The sequence below is a fragment of the Pan paniscus genome, chromosome 19 (assembly GCF_029289425.2).
Source record: "Pan paniscus chromosome 19, NHGRI_mPanPan1-v2.0_pri, whole genome shotgun sequence".
NCBI lineage: Eukaryota > Metazoa > Chordata > Mammalia > Primates > Hominidae > Pan > Pan paniscus.
Window position 1 is genome coordinate 15,166,673 of NC_073268.2, and position 18,779 is coordinate 15,185,451.

The following is an 18,779-nucleotide window of genomic DNA, read 5'->3' on the forward strand; positions in this document are numbered from 1 at the left end:
ATTAGTGGATATGCTTAGCTCAGACCTTCCAGCCAGGCTCTTGAGACTAAAGGGTTCAGCTTTCCATCCCTGGCTCAGGCACTGCCAACACCTTGTCTTCACCCAAACAAGTCCCCCAGATGGGAGCAGAGAGCAGGAAGGAGGGAAAGTAGATAAGCCTCAAGAATAAGGGCATCCGAGAGGGAAGCTGGGGAACTGGACACAAGGGACTGGGGAGGGGACCAACCAGGATTCATGATAGTACCCCAAAGCCCTTTACAGTTTTCTTCCATCCCTCCACCATCCAGCCAGGGGAATCCTCCCATCCCTACGATATCGCTGTTGATTCCTTCATCCCTGGCACACGTCCAGGCAGTGTCGAATCCATCTCTGCTACAGGGGAAAACAAATAACATTTGAGTCCAGTGGAAACCTGGAGCAGAAGTAAAGGGAAGTGATAACCCCCAGAGCCCGGAAGCCTCTGGAGGCTGAGACCTCGCCCCCCTTGCGTGATAGGGCCTACGGAGCCACATGACCAAGGCACTGTCGCCTCCGCACGTGTGAGAGTGCAGGGCCCCAAGATGGCTGCCAGGCCTCGAGGCCTGACTCCTCTATGTCACTTCCGTACCGGCGAGAAAGGCGGGCCCTCCAGCCAATGAGGCTGCGGGGCGGGCCTTCACCTTGATAGGCACTCGAGTTATCCAATGGTGCCTGCGGGCCGGAGCGACTAGGAACTAACGTCGTGCCGAGTTGCTGAGCGCCGGCAGGCGGGGCCGGGGCGGCCAAACCAATGCGATGGCCGGGGCGGAGTCGGGCGCTCTATAAGTTGTCGATAGGCGGGCACTCCGCCCTAGTTTCTAAGGATCATGTCTGCGAGCCAGGATTCCCGGTAAGAAAGGCATTTGCAAGAGATTGTGGCTGCTTATTTTGCCGCCCCCTTCCGACGGGCCCGCCGGGGGTAGCTGAGAGGCCCACCAGGGTTGCGGGAGAAACCGAGCCGGGTGGGGGGAGGGTCCGACCTGGAGGGGCGAGGGGGAAGATCCACGGCCGACGCGGCCACCAGGTCGAGGCGGAGGGCAGGGACAGCCCGGCTAGGGTCAGGCGTGCGAGGTCTGTTACGAGGCCTCGACCCGAGGCGGTGCCATGCGCGAAGCCCCGGCGCTGAGTGGCGAGACGGGGTCGCGACCTGGCGTGGGAAAGAAAGGTGGAGGCGGCCGCCACTATGTGTGGCCCAGAGCCGGCAGGTCCGGTTGCCTCCCTGTGCCGGGGGAGGGACGGCGCGCGGGGTTCCGGAGCATTCTGACGGTACCACTCGCGAGAGGCGGGGGTGCTTGGTCCTTAGATCCAGTCACTTCGTCGCGGCTAAAGCACGGGTCGGGGAGAAGAAACCGGCCGTTCAGTGTGCTGGTTTTCTTGACGGCCAGGACTGAGCCTAACCCCGAGGAGCGGCCGCGTGAGGCACCAGGAGCCCACCCGGCGCCGGGCGGGCGGGTCCATTTTGCCGCACAAGCCGGGCTATTGGCAAACTGCGGATGGGCAGGTCCACCTTCCTTCGGGGGTGAGCGGCCTGAGGTATGGGAGGGCGACGCTACTTCGCGACGGGGGCGGGCGGGATGTGGATTGTTCCATGGAGGGTTGGGAGACGCCGCCGGGTGGTCGAGGGAGCGAGCACATGGTGGCCTGAGGCGTTCCCCTCCCCCAGTCTGCTTCGCTTCTAAGTGTTGTGCAATCTCCCCCTTTGCTAGCTCGGCTTGGGCTCATTGTGCGCGAGGCCGCCACCGCCCGCGGCCTCCCACATCCGGGCAACGCGAGGGGGGGCTTCGGCTGGAGGGAGTGGGGGAGGGCGCGGGCGGGATGACGTGGGGGGAAGGGGATGTCCTACCCTCCGATCTGGGAGGTGAAGGGCGGGACTTCCAGCGCGCTGGTGCTGCGGTGGGAGGTGCACGCGCTTGGGCTTTAAGCGGCTGGGTCGGGCCCACGTGGACCCGGCGGCAAGCACCACCTCTGGGCACCGTGAGCGCGGCGGCACGCCTGCCAGCCTGTCTTCAGAAAGGGTCACCCCCTTATGTCGGGGGTGGCCTGGCCTGAGCCGCTGCCTGCATGGGGCAAATGCCTCAGTTTTATAGAAACTCCTCCTTTGGGTACTTTTTGGGAGCTGGTGGGAGTTGGATCTGGGAGAGCAGGTTGATGGCATCATGCAGGCCACTCCTGACAGAGCCCGGCTGTCAGGATTTCTGAGTGCTTCGGTCGGGCAGGGGACAAAACTTGTGCTTTAAACCAACAGATCCAGAGACAATGGCCCCGATGGGATGGAGCCCGAAGGCGTCATCGAGGTGAGACTGGAGAAATGGAATTCTGTCCTCCCCCATTACAACTTTCAGCCTCACAGTTGTATAGAGTTAGAGTGGCCTCTTGATTGATTTCCCAGACCATCTAGAAGCAGCTGGTTTCCCTAAAGGGAGGAGGGGTTGTAAGCTCTGAGGCTTTTGTTAGTAGGCACCAGATTCTGTTTGCTCTGAGACTACAGCTCAGCTCCACCTTTTCCATGACTCAAGCTTTAATTTCTTTGCATCCCCTAGAGTAACTGGAATGAGATTGTTGACAGCTTTGATGACATGAACCTCTCCGAGTCCCTTCTCCGTGGCATCTACGCCTATGGTTTTGAGAAGCCCTCTGCCATCCAGCAGCGAGCCATTCTACCTTGTATCAAGGGTGAGACCTCTCAGTCCCAGAAGACATTGTGGACTGTCCCTGACCTGGGTAGAGTGGCATCTGGTTGGTGATGCCCATCTCATATCAGCCAGGGACAAAGCAACTCCTTGTTCATCCCAGCTTGGCGTTTGATCCGTGCCCATGCCTGGTTCATGCCTTGGACACATAGTTTTCCTTTAAAGAGGTGGTATTGTAGCCAGCTTATACTTGCATCTACAGCCATGTTTCTAGTCCAGCTTGGTGTGCAATACTAGATGAGTTAATAACTGGTCCTTGTTTCTGATCTGGTTCCCATTGTGTAACTGTTGATTGGGAAGGTAGTTTGTGAGCCATGAAATGCTTGGTTCATTGGTTGCTTATTGACCTCATTAACCTAGGACTTGACTATCCCAAAGGGTATGCTCTTTACCACATTCAACTCCTAATTTATTTGTTTAGGTTATGATGTGATTGCTCAAGCCCAATCTGGGACTGGGAAAACGGCCACATTTGCCATATCGATTCTGCAGCAGATTGAATTAGATCTAAAAGCCACCCAGGCCTTGGTCCTAGCACCCACTCGAGAATTGGCTCAGCAGGTAAGAGTGGCTTCTATTCCCTCCTTCAGGGCTGATTTAGGGATGATGAGTATAATCCAAGGACCAGAGAAGTCTTCTCTGATCACCACCTTGGGAGGAAGACATGGGTGCCCTAACACTCTCGAGACCTGCTGGGTTAATTAAAAGCTATTTCTTACCCAAACGTAACCATTGCTTCCTCCACCCATTTCCTGAGTCAAATGGGAAGGCTGTTGGGTGAAGCCTGGCTGGCTGGGCAAGTTTGACTGTGTTCTGAATAAGCACCTTCACTATGGGCTAAGAGATACCTTGGTGGTGGGGGTGATCTTACAGTAGTCAGAGCAGATGGACAGTCCTTTTCACCCTTGCTTTTAATGGCCAGAGCTGTTTCATTCCTGGGGCACACACAATTCTAATGCTGGACTTTTTCCTGGGTCATGCTGCAACACTGATGTCAGAGCATGTTTTTAAATGTTCTGTGGCGGGGGCAGTGATTATTCTGGGTGTGGATAATGTAAGAAGTTACAGCAGAGCTCCATTCTAAGGCACTTGGCTCTCAGTTTTCTCAGAGTGAACATGCCTCGTAGCTTGGGTCCTATGGCAGGAGTGCAATAGGACATGGATATGCATCACCTGTTCTATAAAACTGGTTGCTGGCTGGGTGCAGTGGCTCACTCCTATAATCCCGACACTTTGGGAGGCCAAGGCAGGCAGATCACTTGAGATCAGGAGTTGGAGACCAGCCTGGCCAACATAGTGAAACCCCGCCTCTACTAAAAATACAAAAATTAGCCAGGCATGGTGGCGTGTGCCTTTTATCCCAGCTACTCGGGAAGCTCAGGCAGGAGAATTTAACCCAGGAGGTGGAGGTTGCAGTGAGCTGAGATTGTGCCATTGCACTCCAGCCTGGGAACGAGCAAAGCTCTGTCTCAAAAAAAGAAAAAAAAAAGGTTGCTGCGTGATGAGGCAGTTGGTCAAATTAGTTTTCAAAAGGTTAAGGGTTCTAAATATCTAGAGTAAGAAACTGAATTAATTATCTGAACGGCCTCATTGTGAATCACTGTACACTCAGGAACCAGACTGAGTTGAAATCCTGTCTTTGCCACCTATTGACAGCACGATCTTAAGTGGATTTTAGCCTCTGCCTGTTTCTCAGCTGAATGTGAGTTTAATAATAGTGCATGCCCCAAAGTTGTTGGTTAGGAATCAATACATGAAAAACATTTAAGAATGGTGCCGGGCACAGTGGTAGCTGACATATGAGCACCTGCCTCTCTCTGCTCAGATACAGAAGGTGGTCATGGCACTAGGAGACTACATGGGCGCCTCCTGTCACGCCTGTATCGGGGGCACCAACGTGCGTGCTGAGGTGCAGAAACTGCAGATGGAAGCTCCCCACATCATCGTGGGTACCCCTGGCCGTGTGTTTGATATGCTTAACCGGAGATACCTGTGTGAGTAATTCAGTTCTCCAATGCCCTGGGTCACTTTGCTCTTGTGCACGCTTTCCAGTCTTTCAGCGTAAGCCAGAGTCATTCCCAAGGATGCTGGTTTCTCTCTGGGGGAAGAGCTGCTCTGTGATGGAGCCCATGCGTGTCATCTGAGCCTCTGGCTTCCCTGCCAGTGCAGCCCTGGCAGTGTCCTACTTCCCAGGGCTGTTGTCTGCCTGGCGGGAAGGTCCTGGGCAAAGGATCACTCTTTGTACTCTGAGAGCAGACTACTTGGCCCCTCTCTGTTTTTTATCAGCGAAGTTGGATATATCTCTCCCACATTTCCCTAATTATATGCTATATATTGGCTTTTTTTTTTCTCTAGCCCCCAAATACATCAAGATGTTTGTACTGGATGAAGCTGACGAAATGTTAAGCCGTGGATTCAAGGACCAGATCTATGACATATTCCAAAAGCTCAACAGCAACACCCAGGTGAGGGCAGTCTTGCTTGAATAGCTAATGATTCTTGAAAAATAGTAAGTGCCAGGGGAACCAAATACTGGATTCTTGTCTTGAGCCTTTTTATGCATCTGCTTCAGTTTTAGGTGTGGCTAGGGAAGGGAGCAGGCCTCAGGAAGGAACCAGCACTCTAAGACTGGCCTTTTTTTCCACTAGGTAGTTTTGCTGTCAGCCACAATGCCTTCTGATGTGCTTGAGGTGACCAAGAAGTTCATGAGGGACCCCATTCGGATTCTTGTCAAGAAGGAAGAGTTGACCCTGGAGGGTATCCGCCAGTTCTACATCAACGTGGAACGAGAGGTGGGGCCCAGTGCAGGAGGCGGGCCTGGTAGTGAGTTGTTGGGTATAGCCCCTGACTGATTTTTGTCCCCCAACCTCCAGGAGTGGAAGCTGGACACACTATGTGACTTGTATGAAACCCTGACCATCACCCAGGCAGTCATCTTCATCAACACCCGGAGGAAGGTGGACTGGCTCACCGAGAAGATGCATGCTCGAGATTTCACTGTATCCGCCATGGTGTGTTTGCCCGCTGCCAGCCTGTTGTGGGTCTGCCCGTCAGAAGTGTCTTACTTGAAGCCAGGGTTCCTGGAACCCATGTGCCTACCTGGTCTGCTGCATATTTGTTTTCTCTTCCAGCATGGAGATATGGACCAAAAGGAACGAGACGTGATCATGAGGGAGTTTCGTTCTGGCTCTAGCAGAGTTTTGATTACCACTGACCTACTGGTGAGTAGAGGGAACTGATAGGAAAGGCAGAAGGGAGGATCCAAGGTGATTCCCTCTCCAAGGGGACATCAGTGCCTCTCAGGAAAGTAGCAGCTTGGAATAGAATCTGGCATGCCTAAGGCCTTTGGGGAACTGGGATGCTTATTTCCTCTGCCTTCCTTGGCTGCCCACATGGATGCCTAAGTGTCTTCCCTCCGGGATAGAGTGTCCTCCGTGCACATGCTGAAGAGTTGTCTTTCTTGACGTAGGCCAGAGGCATTGATGTGCAGCAGGTTTCTTTAGTCATCAACTATGACCTTCCCACCAACAGGGAAAACTATATCCACAGGTAAGCGTAGATCTGGAACACTCCCCTACCCCTTCACACCTGGCCCTCCCTAGGCTTAAAGCTCCTGATATTCCTCATCCCCTTCCTTGTTTTCCAGAATCGGTCGAGGTGGACGGTTTGGCCGTAAAGGTGTGGCTATTAACATGGTGACAGAAGAAGACAAGAGGACTCTTCGAGACATTGAGACCTTCTACAACACCTCCATTGAGGAAATGCCCCTCAATGTTGCTGACCTCATCTGAGGGGCTGTCCTGCCACCCAGCCCCAGCCAGGGCTCAATCTCTGGGGGCTGAGGAGCAGCAGGAGGGGGGAGGGAAGGGAGCCAAGGGATGGACATCTTGTCATTTTTTTCTTTGAATAAATGTCACTTTTTGAGGCAAAAGAAGGAACCGTGAACATTTTAGACACCCTTTTCTTTGGGGTAGGCTCTTGCCCCAGGCGCCGGCTCTTCTCCCAAAAAAAAAAAAAAAAAAAACACTAATCCATTTCCCTAACCTTGTAACCTCCAGATCCCAGAGGCTCTCCTCACCTCAGCTGAGCTCCTTTGAAAGTGATTCAAGGGACTATGTCACTCAGCCTCATTTGCTGGACCAAATCTGGAGGGAGAACCCCTAAAACCCCTAAGTGAGGTTGCCCAGGGGGTTGTCCCCAGGTGGGGGGAAGCAGGGGAGAGAAAATGGTAGCCATTTTTACATTGTTTTGTATAGTATTTATTGATTCAGGAAACAAACACAAAATTCTGAATAAAATGACTTGGAAACTGCCTGTTTGGGCTTCTCATTTCTTACCTCCCCTTCCCTCTCCCACCTGCTACTGGGTGCATCTCTGCTCCCCGCTTCCCCAGCAGATGGTTACCTTTGGGCTGTTGCTTTCTTGTCACCATCTGAGTTCCCAGACCCTGGAAAGCCATGTTCTCGGCTCTGAGAACGACAATGCTGACTGGAGTGCTGCCCCTCTGTAAAGGGCTGGGTGTGGATGGTCACAAGCCCCTCACGTGCCGCAGCCAAGAGGAAGTAGTACAGGGGTCAGCCCAGAGATCCAGGGGAAAGGGGAGTGGAAACTGATTTCCCCACTGAGGGAGGGGCCTGTACCTCAGCTGTTCCCATAGCCACTTGCCACAACTGCCAAGCAAGTTTCGCTGAGTTTGACACATGGATCCCTGTGGATCACCTGCCCTAGGACTCCCTGTTTGCACCCATGTGACACTGTTGACTTTGCCCTGATGAAGCAGGGCCAACAGTCCCCTAACTTAATTACAAAAACTAATGACTAAGAGAGAGGTGGCTAGAGCTGAGGCCCCTGAGTCAGGCTGTGGGTGGGATCATCTCCAGTACAGGAAGTGAGACTTTCATTTCCTCCTTTCCAAGAGAGGGCTGAGGGAGCAGGGTTGAGCAACTGGTGCAGACAGCCTAGCTGGACTTTGGGTGAGGTGGTTCAGCCATGAGGCTGGCTGTGCTTTTCTCGGGGGCCCTGCTGGGGCTACTGGCAGGTAAGGAGGAAGGAGGCTGAGGGGAGGGGGCCCCTGGGAGGGAGCCTGCCCTGGGTTGCTAACCATCTCCTCTCTGCCAAAAGCCCAGGGGACAGGGAATGACTGTCCTCACAAAAAATCAGCTACTTTGCTGCCATCCTTCACGGTGACACCCACGGTTACAGAGAGCACTGGGACCACCAGCCACAGGACGACCAAGAGCCACAAAACCACCACTCACAGGACAACCACCACAGGCACCGCCAGCCACGGACCCACGACTGCCACTCACAACCCCACCACCACCAGCCATGGAAACGTCACAGTTCATCCAACAAGCAATAGCACTGCCACCAGCCAGGGACCCTCAACTGCCACTCACAGTCCTGCCACCACTAGTCATGGAAATGCCACGGTTCATCCAACAAGCAACAGCACTGCCACCAGCCCAGGATTCACCAGTTCTGCCCACCCAGAACCACCTCCACCCTCTCCGAGTCCTAGCCCAACCTCCAAGGAGACCATTGGAGACTACACGTGGACCAATGGTTCCCAGCCCTGTGTCCACCTCCAAGCCCAGATTCAGATTCGAGTCATGTACACAACCCAGGGTGGAGGAGAGGTAAAGCTAAAACTGGGGGATGAGAGGGGAGGGAGGCAGGACTGGATATAGGCTCAGAGGGAAGAAGGAAGAGGGGACAGGGAACCTTGGCTGGCATCGCATGCAGTCTTGTGACCTTCCAATCTTTAACTTCCGCAGGCCTGGGGCATCTCTGTACTGAACCCCAACAAAACCAAGGTCCAGGGAAGCTGTGAGGGTGCCCATCCCCACCTGCTTCTCTCATTCCCCTATGGACACCTCAGCTTTGGATTCATGCAGGTATAGCCATGACCTCAGTCTCACCCCTCACTCAGCCTCCCGGCGCCCCACCCCTCCCAATCCCACACGCTGCTCCTTCCTCTGTGGAGAGGGATACCACCTGCGCCTTCCTCTTCACCCCACAGGACCTCCAGCAGAAGGCTGTCTACCTGAGCTACATGGCGGTGGAGTACAATGTGTCCTTCCCCCACGCAGCACGTAAGTAACCTCCTTCCCTTTCTCATTGCTACCACTAGACGCCAGGGTTCCTGAAAGGACTAAGCTGGGGCCAGGGAGGTGGATAGGATCTGACCCTTCCTCACTCCTCCAGAGTGGACATTCTCGGCTCAGAATGCATCCCTTCGAGATCTCCAAGCACCCCTGGGCCGGAGCTTCAGTTGCAGCAACTCGAGCATCATTCTTTCACCAGCTGTCCACCTCGACCTGCTCTCCCTGAGGCTCCAGGCTGCTCAGCTGCCCCACACAGGGGTCTTTGGGCAAAGTAAGACCTACCTACTCCTTCCCTCCTAGAATCCTCCCACTGCACTGAAAACCCCTTCCCCAGGCCCATAAGCCACTCATCTCTCTTCTTAACCCCCCAAATCTCGCTCTCCCAGCTTGTCATGGCTACAGGGCAGCTTTCTTTCCATCCTCTACAAGACTCTGCCAGTTTCCCCCTTTTATCACTGCTGAGTCACTGCGGTGAGCTCCTCACCAATCTCCTACTCCCCAGCATCCCCCCATTCCCTCCTCCCACCTTTATCCCAACCAGCATGTCACTGCAAATACCTACCTGCCCTATCCTTCCGCCAGGTTTCTCCTGCCCCAGTGACCGGTCCATCTTGCTGCCTCTCATCATCGGCCTGATCCTTCTTGGCCTCCTCGCCCTGGTGCTTATTGCCTTCTGCATCATCCGGAGACGCCCATCCGCCTACCAGGCCCTCTGAGCATTTGCTTCAAACCCCAGGGCACTGAGGGGGTTGGGGTGTGGTGGGGGGGGGGTACCCTTATTTCCTCGACACGCAACTGGCTCAAAGACAATGTTATTTTCCTTCCCTTTCTTGAAGAACAAAAAGAAAGCCGGGCATGACGGCTCACGCCTGTAATCCCAGCACTTTGGGAGGCTGAGGCAGGTGGATCACTGGAGGTCAGGAGTTTTGAGACCAGCCTGGCCAACATGGTGAAACCCTGTCTCTACTAAAAATACAATTAGCTAGGTGTGGCGGCGTAATCCCAGCTGGCCTGTAATCCCAGCTACTTGGGAGGCTGAGGCAGAACTGCTTGAACCCAGGAGGTGGAGGTTGCAGTGAGCCGTCATCGCGCCACTGAGCCAAGATCGCGCCACTGCACTCCAGCCTGGGCGACAGAGCCAGACTGTCTCAAATAAATATGAGATAATGCAGTCGGGAGAAGGGAGGGAGAGAATTTTATTAAATGTGACGAACTGCCCCCCGCCCCAGCAGGAGAGCAGCAAAATTTATGCAAATCTTTGACGGGGTTTTCCTTGTCCTGCCAGGATTAAAAGCCATGAGTTTCTTGTCACATGCCTTTCTATGCCTTCCATGGCTGGGTCTCAGGGAGCCGGAAGCAGCTGCTGAGGAGAGATGAAAATGTCAGTGTGTGACGATGCCTCATGGGTTCACCCCCCAAAGCCTGGCACAGCTGGTGTTGGGTCTGCCGTGCCTCCCTTCCTTCCTCCTCTTGGGGCCACTGGCTGCTCCAGTTCCCCATCCCTGGCAAGCCGGTAGAGCCATTCATCCCCGCAGCCTTTTTCCTGACCCTCGTACGGTTTCAAATGCAGCAGACAGCCAAAGCAATGAGTGGGGGGCTGTGGAACTTCATTCCCAAAGGCAGCGCCAGTGGCTCCTGAGCAATGAGAATGTCCTGTCCTGTCCACCATACTCAGGGCCAGCAGAAGAGCCCGATTAAACCCTCACAGCACCTGGGATGCTCCTATCTCACCTGCAAGGGGTTGAATCAAACCCTCGCAGCACCTGGGATGCTCCTATCCCACCTGCAAGGGGTTGAATCAAGGAGCAGTGGGTACTCTGACCTCCACTGGGGGCTCCTGGGAACAGCATGCCCCCCAGACAGGGCCACCTGCCAAGCCTAACTTCATGCCCCCAGTACTTGAGGAGTGTCACTCTCAGGACAGCCAAGGTCCAGATTCTAGAAAGGACCTCCCAGATGGCCACAGCCTGCACCAGCAGTGAGCGCCAGTCCCACCCATTACAGCTGGCTATGGCGCAATCCCTGGGAGCCAGGATGAGCAGCACCCCCCAGCCGTAGGAGCCCCAGGAGGCTTCCGGCCTCCAAGGCCCAGAGACTGCCCCACAAGGGCAGCCCTCACCTGGCAGGGCCCCAGCAACCCCACCTCTGCCTGCAGACATCCGTGTGACCTTGTAGACTTTGGAGGGGGGCCGCCAAAGGGCTGATCCACAGCGGAATGACGCACGGGTGGGCACCGTGGGTTGGCGTCCCGGAGGTCGGTAACGAAGCACAACGCCCCCACCAGGTAGTCCAAGGTGCCCTTTCCCAAGCAGCGCGGCAGGGTCCACTCGGCCTCACCGAAGTCTCTGCCCAGCACGTGGTGCGCCCTCGGGCCAGAGGGGAGGGGGCGAATCCCGGGACTGCCTCGCGAGGCCTCGGCTCCCCGGAGACTCTTGGGGGTCTGGGCCCCAAGGGTGATTCAGGTGCTGCCCTTCCCCGACCTGGGCTCGCCTCCCCCACCTCCTCCTCTGCTTCACTGTCCCGGGCCCAGCAGTTGCCGGCGCACTCATGCTCCGAGGCCTGAGCCAACCGGAGGCGAGACAAGCACAGGGCCCTGCGCGCAACCCGGCACCTAAGGAGGCCTGCCCGGTGCAGACTCTCCTGCTCCCACCGGCGCCCTTCCCTCTAGAGACGCTGAGAGAACGGGAGCTAGTAGCGCCCCCACCCAACGCCACCTCGGAGACTCGGGCTCCTTCTCTCTCAACTTCGAACAATACAAAGTGTGCTAGGAGAAGACAAGATGGCGCCCAGCAGGAGGAGCGGAGAAAGGCAGGGGTGTAAATCTGGCTTCCAAACTGGAAGCGTCAACAAAGGCGTGGGAGGTCTAACTGCGCAGGCGTGCAGCTTCGGCAAGCTTTAGAATTCCAACAGCGCGTCCAAAACGTGGTCCCTGACTGAGACTTATTTTACGCCACTAGAGCGAGGGTGGGTAGCGTCAGAAAGAGCGGGGCACGGGGCGGGCCAGCTTCGCCGCGGGAAAAGAACGGGAGGCGGAGTGTCCGCAGCGCGCACGCGCAACGAAAGTCAATGGCGGTCTGGAGAGACTGGCGGAAGCTAGCTTTGCAATATGGCGGCCGAGGCGGACGGACCGCTTAAACGGCTGCTCGTGCCGATTCTTTTACCTGAGAAATGCTACGACCAACTTTTCGTTCAGTGGGACTTGCTTCACGGTGAGTTTTATTCAGCATCCGATCCAAGTCCTACTCGAGGGACCGTGGGCCCTTAGTCCAAGGCTTGATCGGCGACTAAGTGACGGCAGTGACTGCCGCCATGCCGAGCTGGACGGAAGTCATTTCTGAGAAGGGCGGAAGTGTCTCGGGCTCCTTAGAGGGAGGACACCATATTAGTGCCAGTGGGGAAGTCACCGGGTGGAATTATTTCTTTGTGGAGTTTGTGCTGTAGCGACAACGAAAAACGAAGAGTCAACTTTTATAAAACAAAATAAAAATTAAGTCAAATCATGCCAACCTTTATCAGATCGCTAGCAGGGTTAAACTTAATTCAAAGCCCCTGATGAATCGGGCCTTCATTGCACCCCCAAAGGCTCCGCCACCCTGATTGCTTTCTTTCCAGCCTCCAGGTTTGCTCATAGTCTGATTTCGGAATAATTTGCCTTCCTTCCTTTTTCTGATTGCGAGACAGCTCCACAAGGCCCACCGTCAGACCGTTTGGGAAGCGTCAGTCTGCCCCTGTCAGTTCATGGTAGCTCTCTTGAGCTCGTGGGGCACTTTGTTTTAGCCGCATTCATGACCCGTGAGAGTCAGACTCCCACTAGACCAAGTTCCTTGAGGGGAAGGCTTCAAGGCTAGAGAAGTTGTGGATGGCCAGGGCATAAAAGCAAGCCTTGAAAGAGTAAGGTTTAGTCCCTGAGTAGGGGCCAGGGACAGTCAGAGTGTTCAAGAAAGAGTGGTATGGGGCGGGCACGGTGGCTCACGCCTGTAATCCCAGCACTTTGGGAGGCCGAAGCGGGTGGATCACCTGAGGTCAGGCGTTGGAGACCAGCCTGGCCAATAGGGCGAAACCCCGCCTCTACTAAAAATACAAAAAATTAGCCGGGCGTTGTGGCAGGCGCCTGTAATCCCAGCTACTCGGGAGGCTGAGGCAGGAGAATCGCTTAAACCCGGGCGACAGAGGTTACAGTGAGCCGAGATCGTGCCGTTGCACTCCAGCCTGGGCAACAAGAGTGAAACTCCGTCTCAAAATTAAAATAAGAAAAAAAAAATGGTATGAAGACTTGTCTTTGGAGAGAGAAGACATGTGAAATGGGGCACCCATTGGCCCAGAGAAGGGAAATAAAGGATCAGAGAGCTCTTGGGCATTTCTCAGCTTTATATGCGGAAGCAATGGAGAGCCGTGGAGGTCAAGCCAAGTTTGGGTGTTAATTTATAGGGAATGGAAGATTGGATGTGGGGGGTGGTAGGCATCGGAGAAAAGCTGTTTTGGAAAGTAACAGTCTGGGGCCCGGTGCGGTAGCTCGAGCTTATAATCCCAGCACTTTAGGAGGCTGAGGCAGGTGGATCATCTGAGGTCAGGAGTTCGAGACCAGCCTGGCCAACATGGTGAAACCCTGTCTCTACTAAAAACACAAAAATTAGCCAGGCATGGTGGTGTGTGCCTGTAATTCTAGCTACTTGGGAGGCTGAGACAAGAGAATTGCTTGAACCCAAGAGGCAGAGGCTGCAGTGGGCTGAGATTGGGCCACTGCACTCCAGCCTGGGTGACAGAGCAAGACTCTGTCTCAAAAAAAAAAAAAAGTGTGGTGGTTTGGAGCAGGAAGGACCAGGACTTTCTCACTGCCCTCCGCCTCTCCTCTCCCCAAGACAATGCAAGACCCTGGTGTGGGTAAGGGGGCTCGGGGAGAGCCCACAGGAGCTTCAAGCCCTGGCCTGGGTTTCAGACATCTCCTGTCTGCTTACCCTTTTTTCTCTCCTCAGTCCCCTGCCTCAAGATTCTCCTCAGCAAAGGCCTGGGGCTGGGCATTGTGGCTGGCTCACTTCTAGGTATGTCTCTTATCTTTCTTTCCAGCTGTTGGGTTGGGGTGGAGGTGCTGAGAGGCCATCAACTGTGTGGGTGTTTGTTCTATAGCTGTTGTGTTGCATCCCAAAGAATGGAGAGTCCTCAGTCCTACTTTTCTCATCTTTCCCCTAGTAAAGCTGCCCCAGGTGTTTAAAATCCTGGGAGCCAAGAGTGCTGAAGGGTTGAGTCTCCAGTCTGTAATGCTGGAGCTAGTGGCATTGACTGGGACCATGGTCTACAGCATCACTAACAACTTCCCATTCAGGTGAGGGGCCCACCCTTCCACCCCAAGGGTAATACCCACAACTCTAATGGGGATTAAGGTGAAGGAGGTTACAAGGCAGCAAAGTGGCCGGGCCCAGTGGCTTGCGCCTGTAACCCCAGCACTTTGGGAGGCCGAGGCGGGTGGATCACCTGAGGTCAGGAGTTCGAACTGGCCAACATGGTGAAACCCCGTCTCTACTAAAAATACAAAATTAGCTGGGTGTGGTGATGGGCACCTGTAATCCCAGCTACTTGGGAGGCTGAGGCAGGAGAATCACTTGAACCTGGGAGGCAGAGGTTGCAGTGAGCCAAGATTGCGCCACTGCACTCCAGCCTGGGCAACAAGAGCGAAACTCTGTCTTAAAAAAAAAAAAAAAAAGGGACAAGGGGCTAGGAAAGTTTTAAGCCCTTTTAGAAACCTAATCATCACCAGTGGAGGTGATCTTGAGAAGGGGTGAGCATCCCGAGAATGGCCACGATTCAGAATGAGCCAGTCCCGTGTGGGGGCTGTAGAGAAGCGTGATCAGAGCATGGTGTCCCTGGATGGATGGGCTATGGAGGCTTTCCCTGCCTCTTTCTAGGCCCGCCTTTCTTCCTCTCAACTCTTGACTCTGCAGCTCTTGGGGTGAAGCCTTATTCCTGATGCTCCAGACGATCACCATCTGCTTCCTGGTCATGCACTACAGAGGACAGACTGTGAAAGGTGCTGGGGACTTACCCAAGAGCAGGCTGTGTGGTTCCTGGGAACCCTGCTGGGAACTCAGGTCTGGGAAAGCCAAATGATGTGGAGAGATTGACAAGGACTCCTGTCTCCCCACCCCTAGGTGTCGCTTTCCTCGCTTGCTACGGCCTGGTCCTTCTGGTGCTTCTCTCACCTCTGACGCCCTTGACTGTAGTCACCCTGCTCCAGGCCTCCAATGTGCCTGCTGTGGTGGTGGGGAGGGTGGGTACCAGGAGCAAGGGACAAGATGTTGGGGGGGCAGGGTGGGGGGGAAGAGTAGAAGATCAAAGTGTGGGGGTGTTGGACTTGGGGGAGCATGGGAAGAGCTCAGGTGACAGAGCCAAAGGTCTCAACTCCTCCCCTAGCTTCTCCAGGCAGCCACCAACTACCACAACGGGCACACAGGCCAGCTCTCAGCCATCACAGTCTTCCTGCTGTTTGGGGGCTCCCTGGCCCGAATCTTCACTTCCATTCAGGTGAGTGCAACATCTTCCTTCTAGAAGGCACTAAAACCTCGTCTTCTCCCAGCTAAGGGCCAAAGCTGCCCCGTGAGGAACCTTTGTCCATAAAGGAACCTTTCTTGAGCTATGCTGAAGGGTAACCCTGGCTCTGTCTCTTGCAACCAGGAAACCGGAGATCCCCTGATGGCTGGGACCTTTGTGGTCTCCTCTCTCTGCAACGGCCTCATCGCCGCCCAGCTGCTCTTCTACTGGAATGCAAAGCCTCCCCACAAGCAGAAAAAGGCGCAGTAGAGCCAGCTACTGGAGTCATTCCGTTTCCACTCATTCACCCAACCTCAGGGTTCTCCCCATCTGAGCCAGCCTGCTGGTGTGACTTACTCATCCTCCATTCCTCTGCACTTGCAGACTTTCTGAGCCAGGGTTTTCTTTTAGTGGAAACAAATGGTTGATGGATCCAGATCCTTAGAAAAGGAGAGGATGGGGGTAGAGTCTCCCAAGCCAAAAATTTGACATTTGAGTGCTTTCGTAAGCCCTGTACGTGTACTATTAATTCAGTCATTCAGCCAAGCCTCCTCCTCTAGCAGCAATTTCCAGCTGTTTAACACTATCCTGGGCAAATGTTTTACCCTGTCCTCCAGCCTCCCTGCTTCCCTTCTGGCCCTGGAAGACTGAGTCTGGACGGCAGAGTGGAGGGACTGGGAGGCTGTGGCTGCCTCCCTCCCTCAGCCCGGCTGGGACTGTCTCCCGGACCCCAGTGCTGGGGTGGGGGAAGGGGGACGGACAATGACTCAGGCAGGGCCCCAGGGTGGGGTGAGGAGGTTCCTGCTCTGGCAGGTCTAGGCGGAAGGGAGTGGAGATGGGGCTGGTTCCTGCTGCAGTGAGGGGAACAGATGGGACAATAAAGACTGGAGACTCAGTTGAATAATACAAAACTGTTTAATCCTACCAAAAATATAATTGTATGTTGTGCGGCTCTCCCTGGCTATCATGGGAGGACTGCAGGCTGCCTCTGAACTGTAGTCCAACAGGAGAAAGGTTTGACAGCCTGGGGTAGGGGATGCTGCTGGATTAGAAAAGGAGGATGAGGCCCGTCCCGTGAGGTCTGCGTCCATGAGGGTTAGAGGTGGGTTAGGGGCATGGGGGCACCAGAAAGGGGAGGGTTGTATGGAGTGGGAGAGCCGGGGGGCAGGTAGTGGGTATAGGTGGGCAGCAGTTCCCCCTGGAGCCTAGGGTCACTCTGAGGGAGGGAGCACGGTGAGGGGGCTTCCAGTTTGCAGTGGGAAGAGCTGCAGAGAGAAACAAGAGGTTAGAGGGCACTTCCCTGGGTTGGAGGTGAGTCTGGCCAGTTCTGGGCAGACAGGGTAGAGCGTGCCACCCACCCAGCCCTGGCTACCCAGCCCGCTGGGCGCAGCAGGCATGGAAGCCGACCCCGGGATGGAGAGCCCGCGGCCCTGTTGGGGCACGCTCGGGAGCGGGCTTGCGTGCTGCACGGCTGTTTTCCTCTTGGGGAGTCAGGCCAGGAAAAGGCAGAATGAGCTCGGCCTCTCCTTGCCCTGGGGGCTGGGAGAGGAAGCTGGGTCACACACAGGCCAGAAGCAGGGGGGAAACGGGGCATCTGACTAGGACACAGTCGCATCCAGGGGTCAGTCCCCTGACCCTACAGGGCCCACCACCTTCAGACTGAGATGGAAACGCCCTCTGGGAGAACCCTGACCCGCCCCGCCCTACACAGGCCCCGGAGGTACTGGGCCTGCGCCCGCCACACCTTGGCCGCGAGTGGCCTCTGCTTGGGTGGGCTCCCGTCCTCCGGCATCCGCCCCCACCAAGGCTCCAGAAGAGGGGCGCATGGGCCTCCGTCTTCGGCCCGCTTCCCAGGCACTCACCCATAGCTGCCTGGCAGGTAGGCTGTCGAGTAGCTGGGGGGTCTGTACCCAAAGCCTCTGCTCGGTTGGGTGGTCGCGTACCCCGGCCCCCAGAGCGGGCCGCCGCTGGCCAGGTTGCCTCTTCCCTGTCCGCAGCGGGAAGGTCCGGCGCCCGAGCTCTTGGCCTTGCGCCGAGGCCGGTACTTGTAGTCGGGGTAGTCGCGCAGGTGTCGGGCGCGGAGCCGCTTGGCCTCCTCCACGAAGGGCCGCTTCTCGTCGTCGTCCAGCAGCTTCCACTGCGCGCCCAGGCGCTTGGAGATCTCGGAGTTGTGCATCTTGGGGTTCTGCTGCGCCATCTGGCGGCGCTGAGCGGAGCTCCACACCATGAACGCGTTCATCGGCCGCTTCACCTTCTCCAGGGGCAGCGTCCCGGGGGCCGCGGGGCTCCCAGCGCCCTCCCGCTCCTGGGGTCCCGAAGATGAGGAGGCAGCAGCCGTGGCAGCCGGAGGCTCCAGGCTCCAGGCCTGGTCCTGTGAGGAGCCTGGTAGCGCCATGGGTTGGGAGAAGCCTTAAGAGGGCGTCCTGAATGCCCTCCCCTCAACGTGAAGCGTCGATCCTGAAAATGGAAAGGTCTTCCCAGTCTGGAGTCGTTGCCGAGGAACTTGGGTCCTTAAAAAGTGTATTTTATCCCCAAGTCCAGAGCTTAAACCGGAGCCTTTGCTTCCAACCTGTTCGGCACACTATGGGGAGAGTCGAATGCAAAATCCGCTGTCTGGTGCCCCGGCACTGAAGAGGTGTTCTGAGGCCTACTGACTGGGGGACCCCCGGTCCCTCTCCCCGACCCGCAGCTGCGATCAGACCGACCTTCCGTGGAGGGGGTAAACCATAAACCCCTTTGTGGTCTCCGGAGTTCCGACAGCTGCCAGGCGCGGATACCCCAGACCTCTCCCACCTGGGCTCAGCGTTTGTGGCAGGCGGGCCAGACCTGGGAACAGCTTTTAAAGACTAACTCCGCCCCTGTCCCTCCCCTAAGACTGCACCTCCTTAAGGGCGCCAACATCCGCAGCCCGTAGGTAAACCCAGGTGTCCTGTTTGTCCCAGCCCCCAACACCCTCAGGGTGCCACGCCCCCCCGCCCCCCCCACCCAAGACCTGATGTCAGGCCTTCCAGCCCGTTGCTGATTGCCTCCCCTCCCTGAAGCACAGGCAATTTAAAGCCAATTCTTTCCACAATGGGATCAAACACGAGGATGAAGTGCCCTCAGGGCCCGAGTTGTGCTGAGAGGAGCTTGGGAGCATCCCGGACCACCACCCCAACCCCTTTCCTGGTGCCTGTTGCTCCTCAAATCCCAGACCTGCCCCTGGGGCAAGAAAGGCCGAGGAGGGAGACCATTTTTGTTTCCTGAGTCATTCCAGCAGGTGCTTGGGCCGTGATTCAACCCCTTTCCCAAGTGAGAAAACTTAAGCCCTCCCAACTCCAGTCCCTAAACCTATATTTCTCCACTGCTATTGAATTATGGCAAGTTTTAGCTTCAGTCGTCCAAGTCATGAGGGGGGAGCCAGGAAACCCAGGACAACTCCCCAAGTTAAGAGGTCTGTGAT

At 55.8% G+C, this 18,779-nt stretch overlaps 4 protein-coding genes, 1 long non-coding RNA gene and 3 other non-coding genes across 11 annotated transcripts; 6 read left to right on the forward strand and 2 right to left on the reverse strand.

Annotated features, from left to right (window-relative positions):
• Positions 1–30: 30 nt before the first annotated feature.
• Positions 31–6,639, forward strand: EIF4A1 (eukaryotic translation initiation factor 4A1). Its single transcript, XM_008962442.4, has 11 exons — positions 31–868; positions 2,264–2,312; positions 2,559–2,691; positions 3,130–3,269; positions 4,534–4,702; positions 5,064–5,173; positions 5,357–5,500; positions 5,582–5,719; positions 5,840–5,929; positions 6,178–6,257; positions 6,355–6,639. The coding sequence occupies exons 1-11, from the start codon at positions 846–848 to the stop codon at positions 6,497–6,499; spliced, it is 1,221 nt and encodes a 406-aa protein (XP_008960690.1). The 5' UTR covers positions 31–845; the 3' UTR covers positions 6,500–6,639.
• Positions 2,726–2,860, forward strand: LOC112437661 (small nucleolar RNA SNORA48). The gene has a single exon (XR_003026220.1). It is a non-coding gene; the product is annotated as a small nucleolar RNA SNORA48 (small nucleolar RNA).
• LOC112437694 (small nucleolar RNA SNORD10) lies at positions 4,821–4,962 on the forward strand. Its single transcript, XR_003026246.1, has one exon. It is a non-coding gene; the product is annotated as a small nucleolar RNA SNORD10 (small nucleolar RNA).
• Positions 5,968–6,104, forward strand: LOC112437649 (small nucleolar RNA SNORA67). Its single transcript, XR_003026209.1, has one exon. It is a non-coding gene; the product is annotated as a small nucleolar RNA SNORA67 (small nucleolar RNA).
• A 919-nt stretch (positions 6,640–7,558) lies between the features above and the next one.
• Positions 7,559–10,126, forward strand: CD68 (CD68 molecule). 2 transcript variants are annotated; one of them, XM_003810076.6, is made up of 6 exons: positions 7,559–7,746; positions 7,830–8,347; positions 8,486–8,605; positions 8,731–8,803; positions 8,916–9,086; positions 9,398–10,126. In XM_003810076.6, the coding sequence occupies exons 1-6, from the start codon at positions 7,698–7,700 to the stop codon at positions 9,529–9,531; spliced, it is 1,065 nt and encodes a 354-aa protein (XP_003810124.1). In that variant the 5' UTR covers positions 7,559–7,697; the 3' UTR covers positions 9,532–10,126. The 2 variants fall into 2 exon arrangements, with proteins under 2 accessions (XP_003810124.1, XP_034797344.1); XM_034941453.3 differs by having other exon boundaries at positions 7,601–7,746; positions 7,911–8,347.
• Positions 9,994–11,097, reverse strand: LOC100977865 (uncharacterized). Its single transcript, XR_008621685.2, has 2 exons — positions 10,959–11,097; positions 9,994–10,178 (listed from the first exon to the last, which is right to left on the reverse strand). It is a non-coding gene; the product is annotated as an uncharacterized LOC100977865 (long non-coding RNA).
• A 789-nt stretch (positions 11,098–11,886) lies between these two features.
• Positions 11,887–16,248, forward strand: MPDU1 (mannose-P-dolichol utilization defect 1). Of its 3 annotated transcripts, XM_003810078.7 has the most exons (7): positions 11,887–12,024; positions 13,789–13,854; positions 14,003–14,135; positions 14,752–14,837; positions 14,959–15,077; positions 15,221–15,331; positions 15,482–16,248. In XM_003810078.7, the coding sequence occupies exons 1-7, from the start codon at positions 11,922–11,924 to the stop codon at positions 15,605–15,607; spliced, it is 744 nt and encodes a 247-aa protein (XP_003810126.1). In that variant the 5' UTR covers positions 11,887–11,921; the 3' UTR covers positions 15,608–16,248. The 3 variants fall into 3 exon arrangements, with proteins under 3 accessions (XP_003810126.1, XP_024782049.1, XP_008960684.1); XM_024926281.5 differs by lacking the exon at positions 14,959–15,077 and having other exon boundaries at positions 14,752–14,898; XM_008962436.5 differs by having other exon boundaries at positions 14,959–15,331.
• Positions 16,234–18,554, reverse strand: SOX15 (SRY-box transcription factor 15). The gene is made up of 2 exons (XM_003810082.5): positions 17,200–18,554; positions 16,234–16,602 (listed from the first exon to the last, which is right to left on the reverse strand). The coding sequence occupies exons 1-2, from the start codon at positions 17,730–17,732 to the stop codon at positions 16,434–16,436; spliced, it is 702 nt and encodes a 233-aa protein (XP_003810130.1). The 5' UTR covers positions 17,733–18,554; the 3' UTR covers positions 16,234–16,433.
• Between the last annotated feature and the right edge of the window lie 225 nt (positions 18,555–18,779).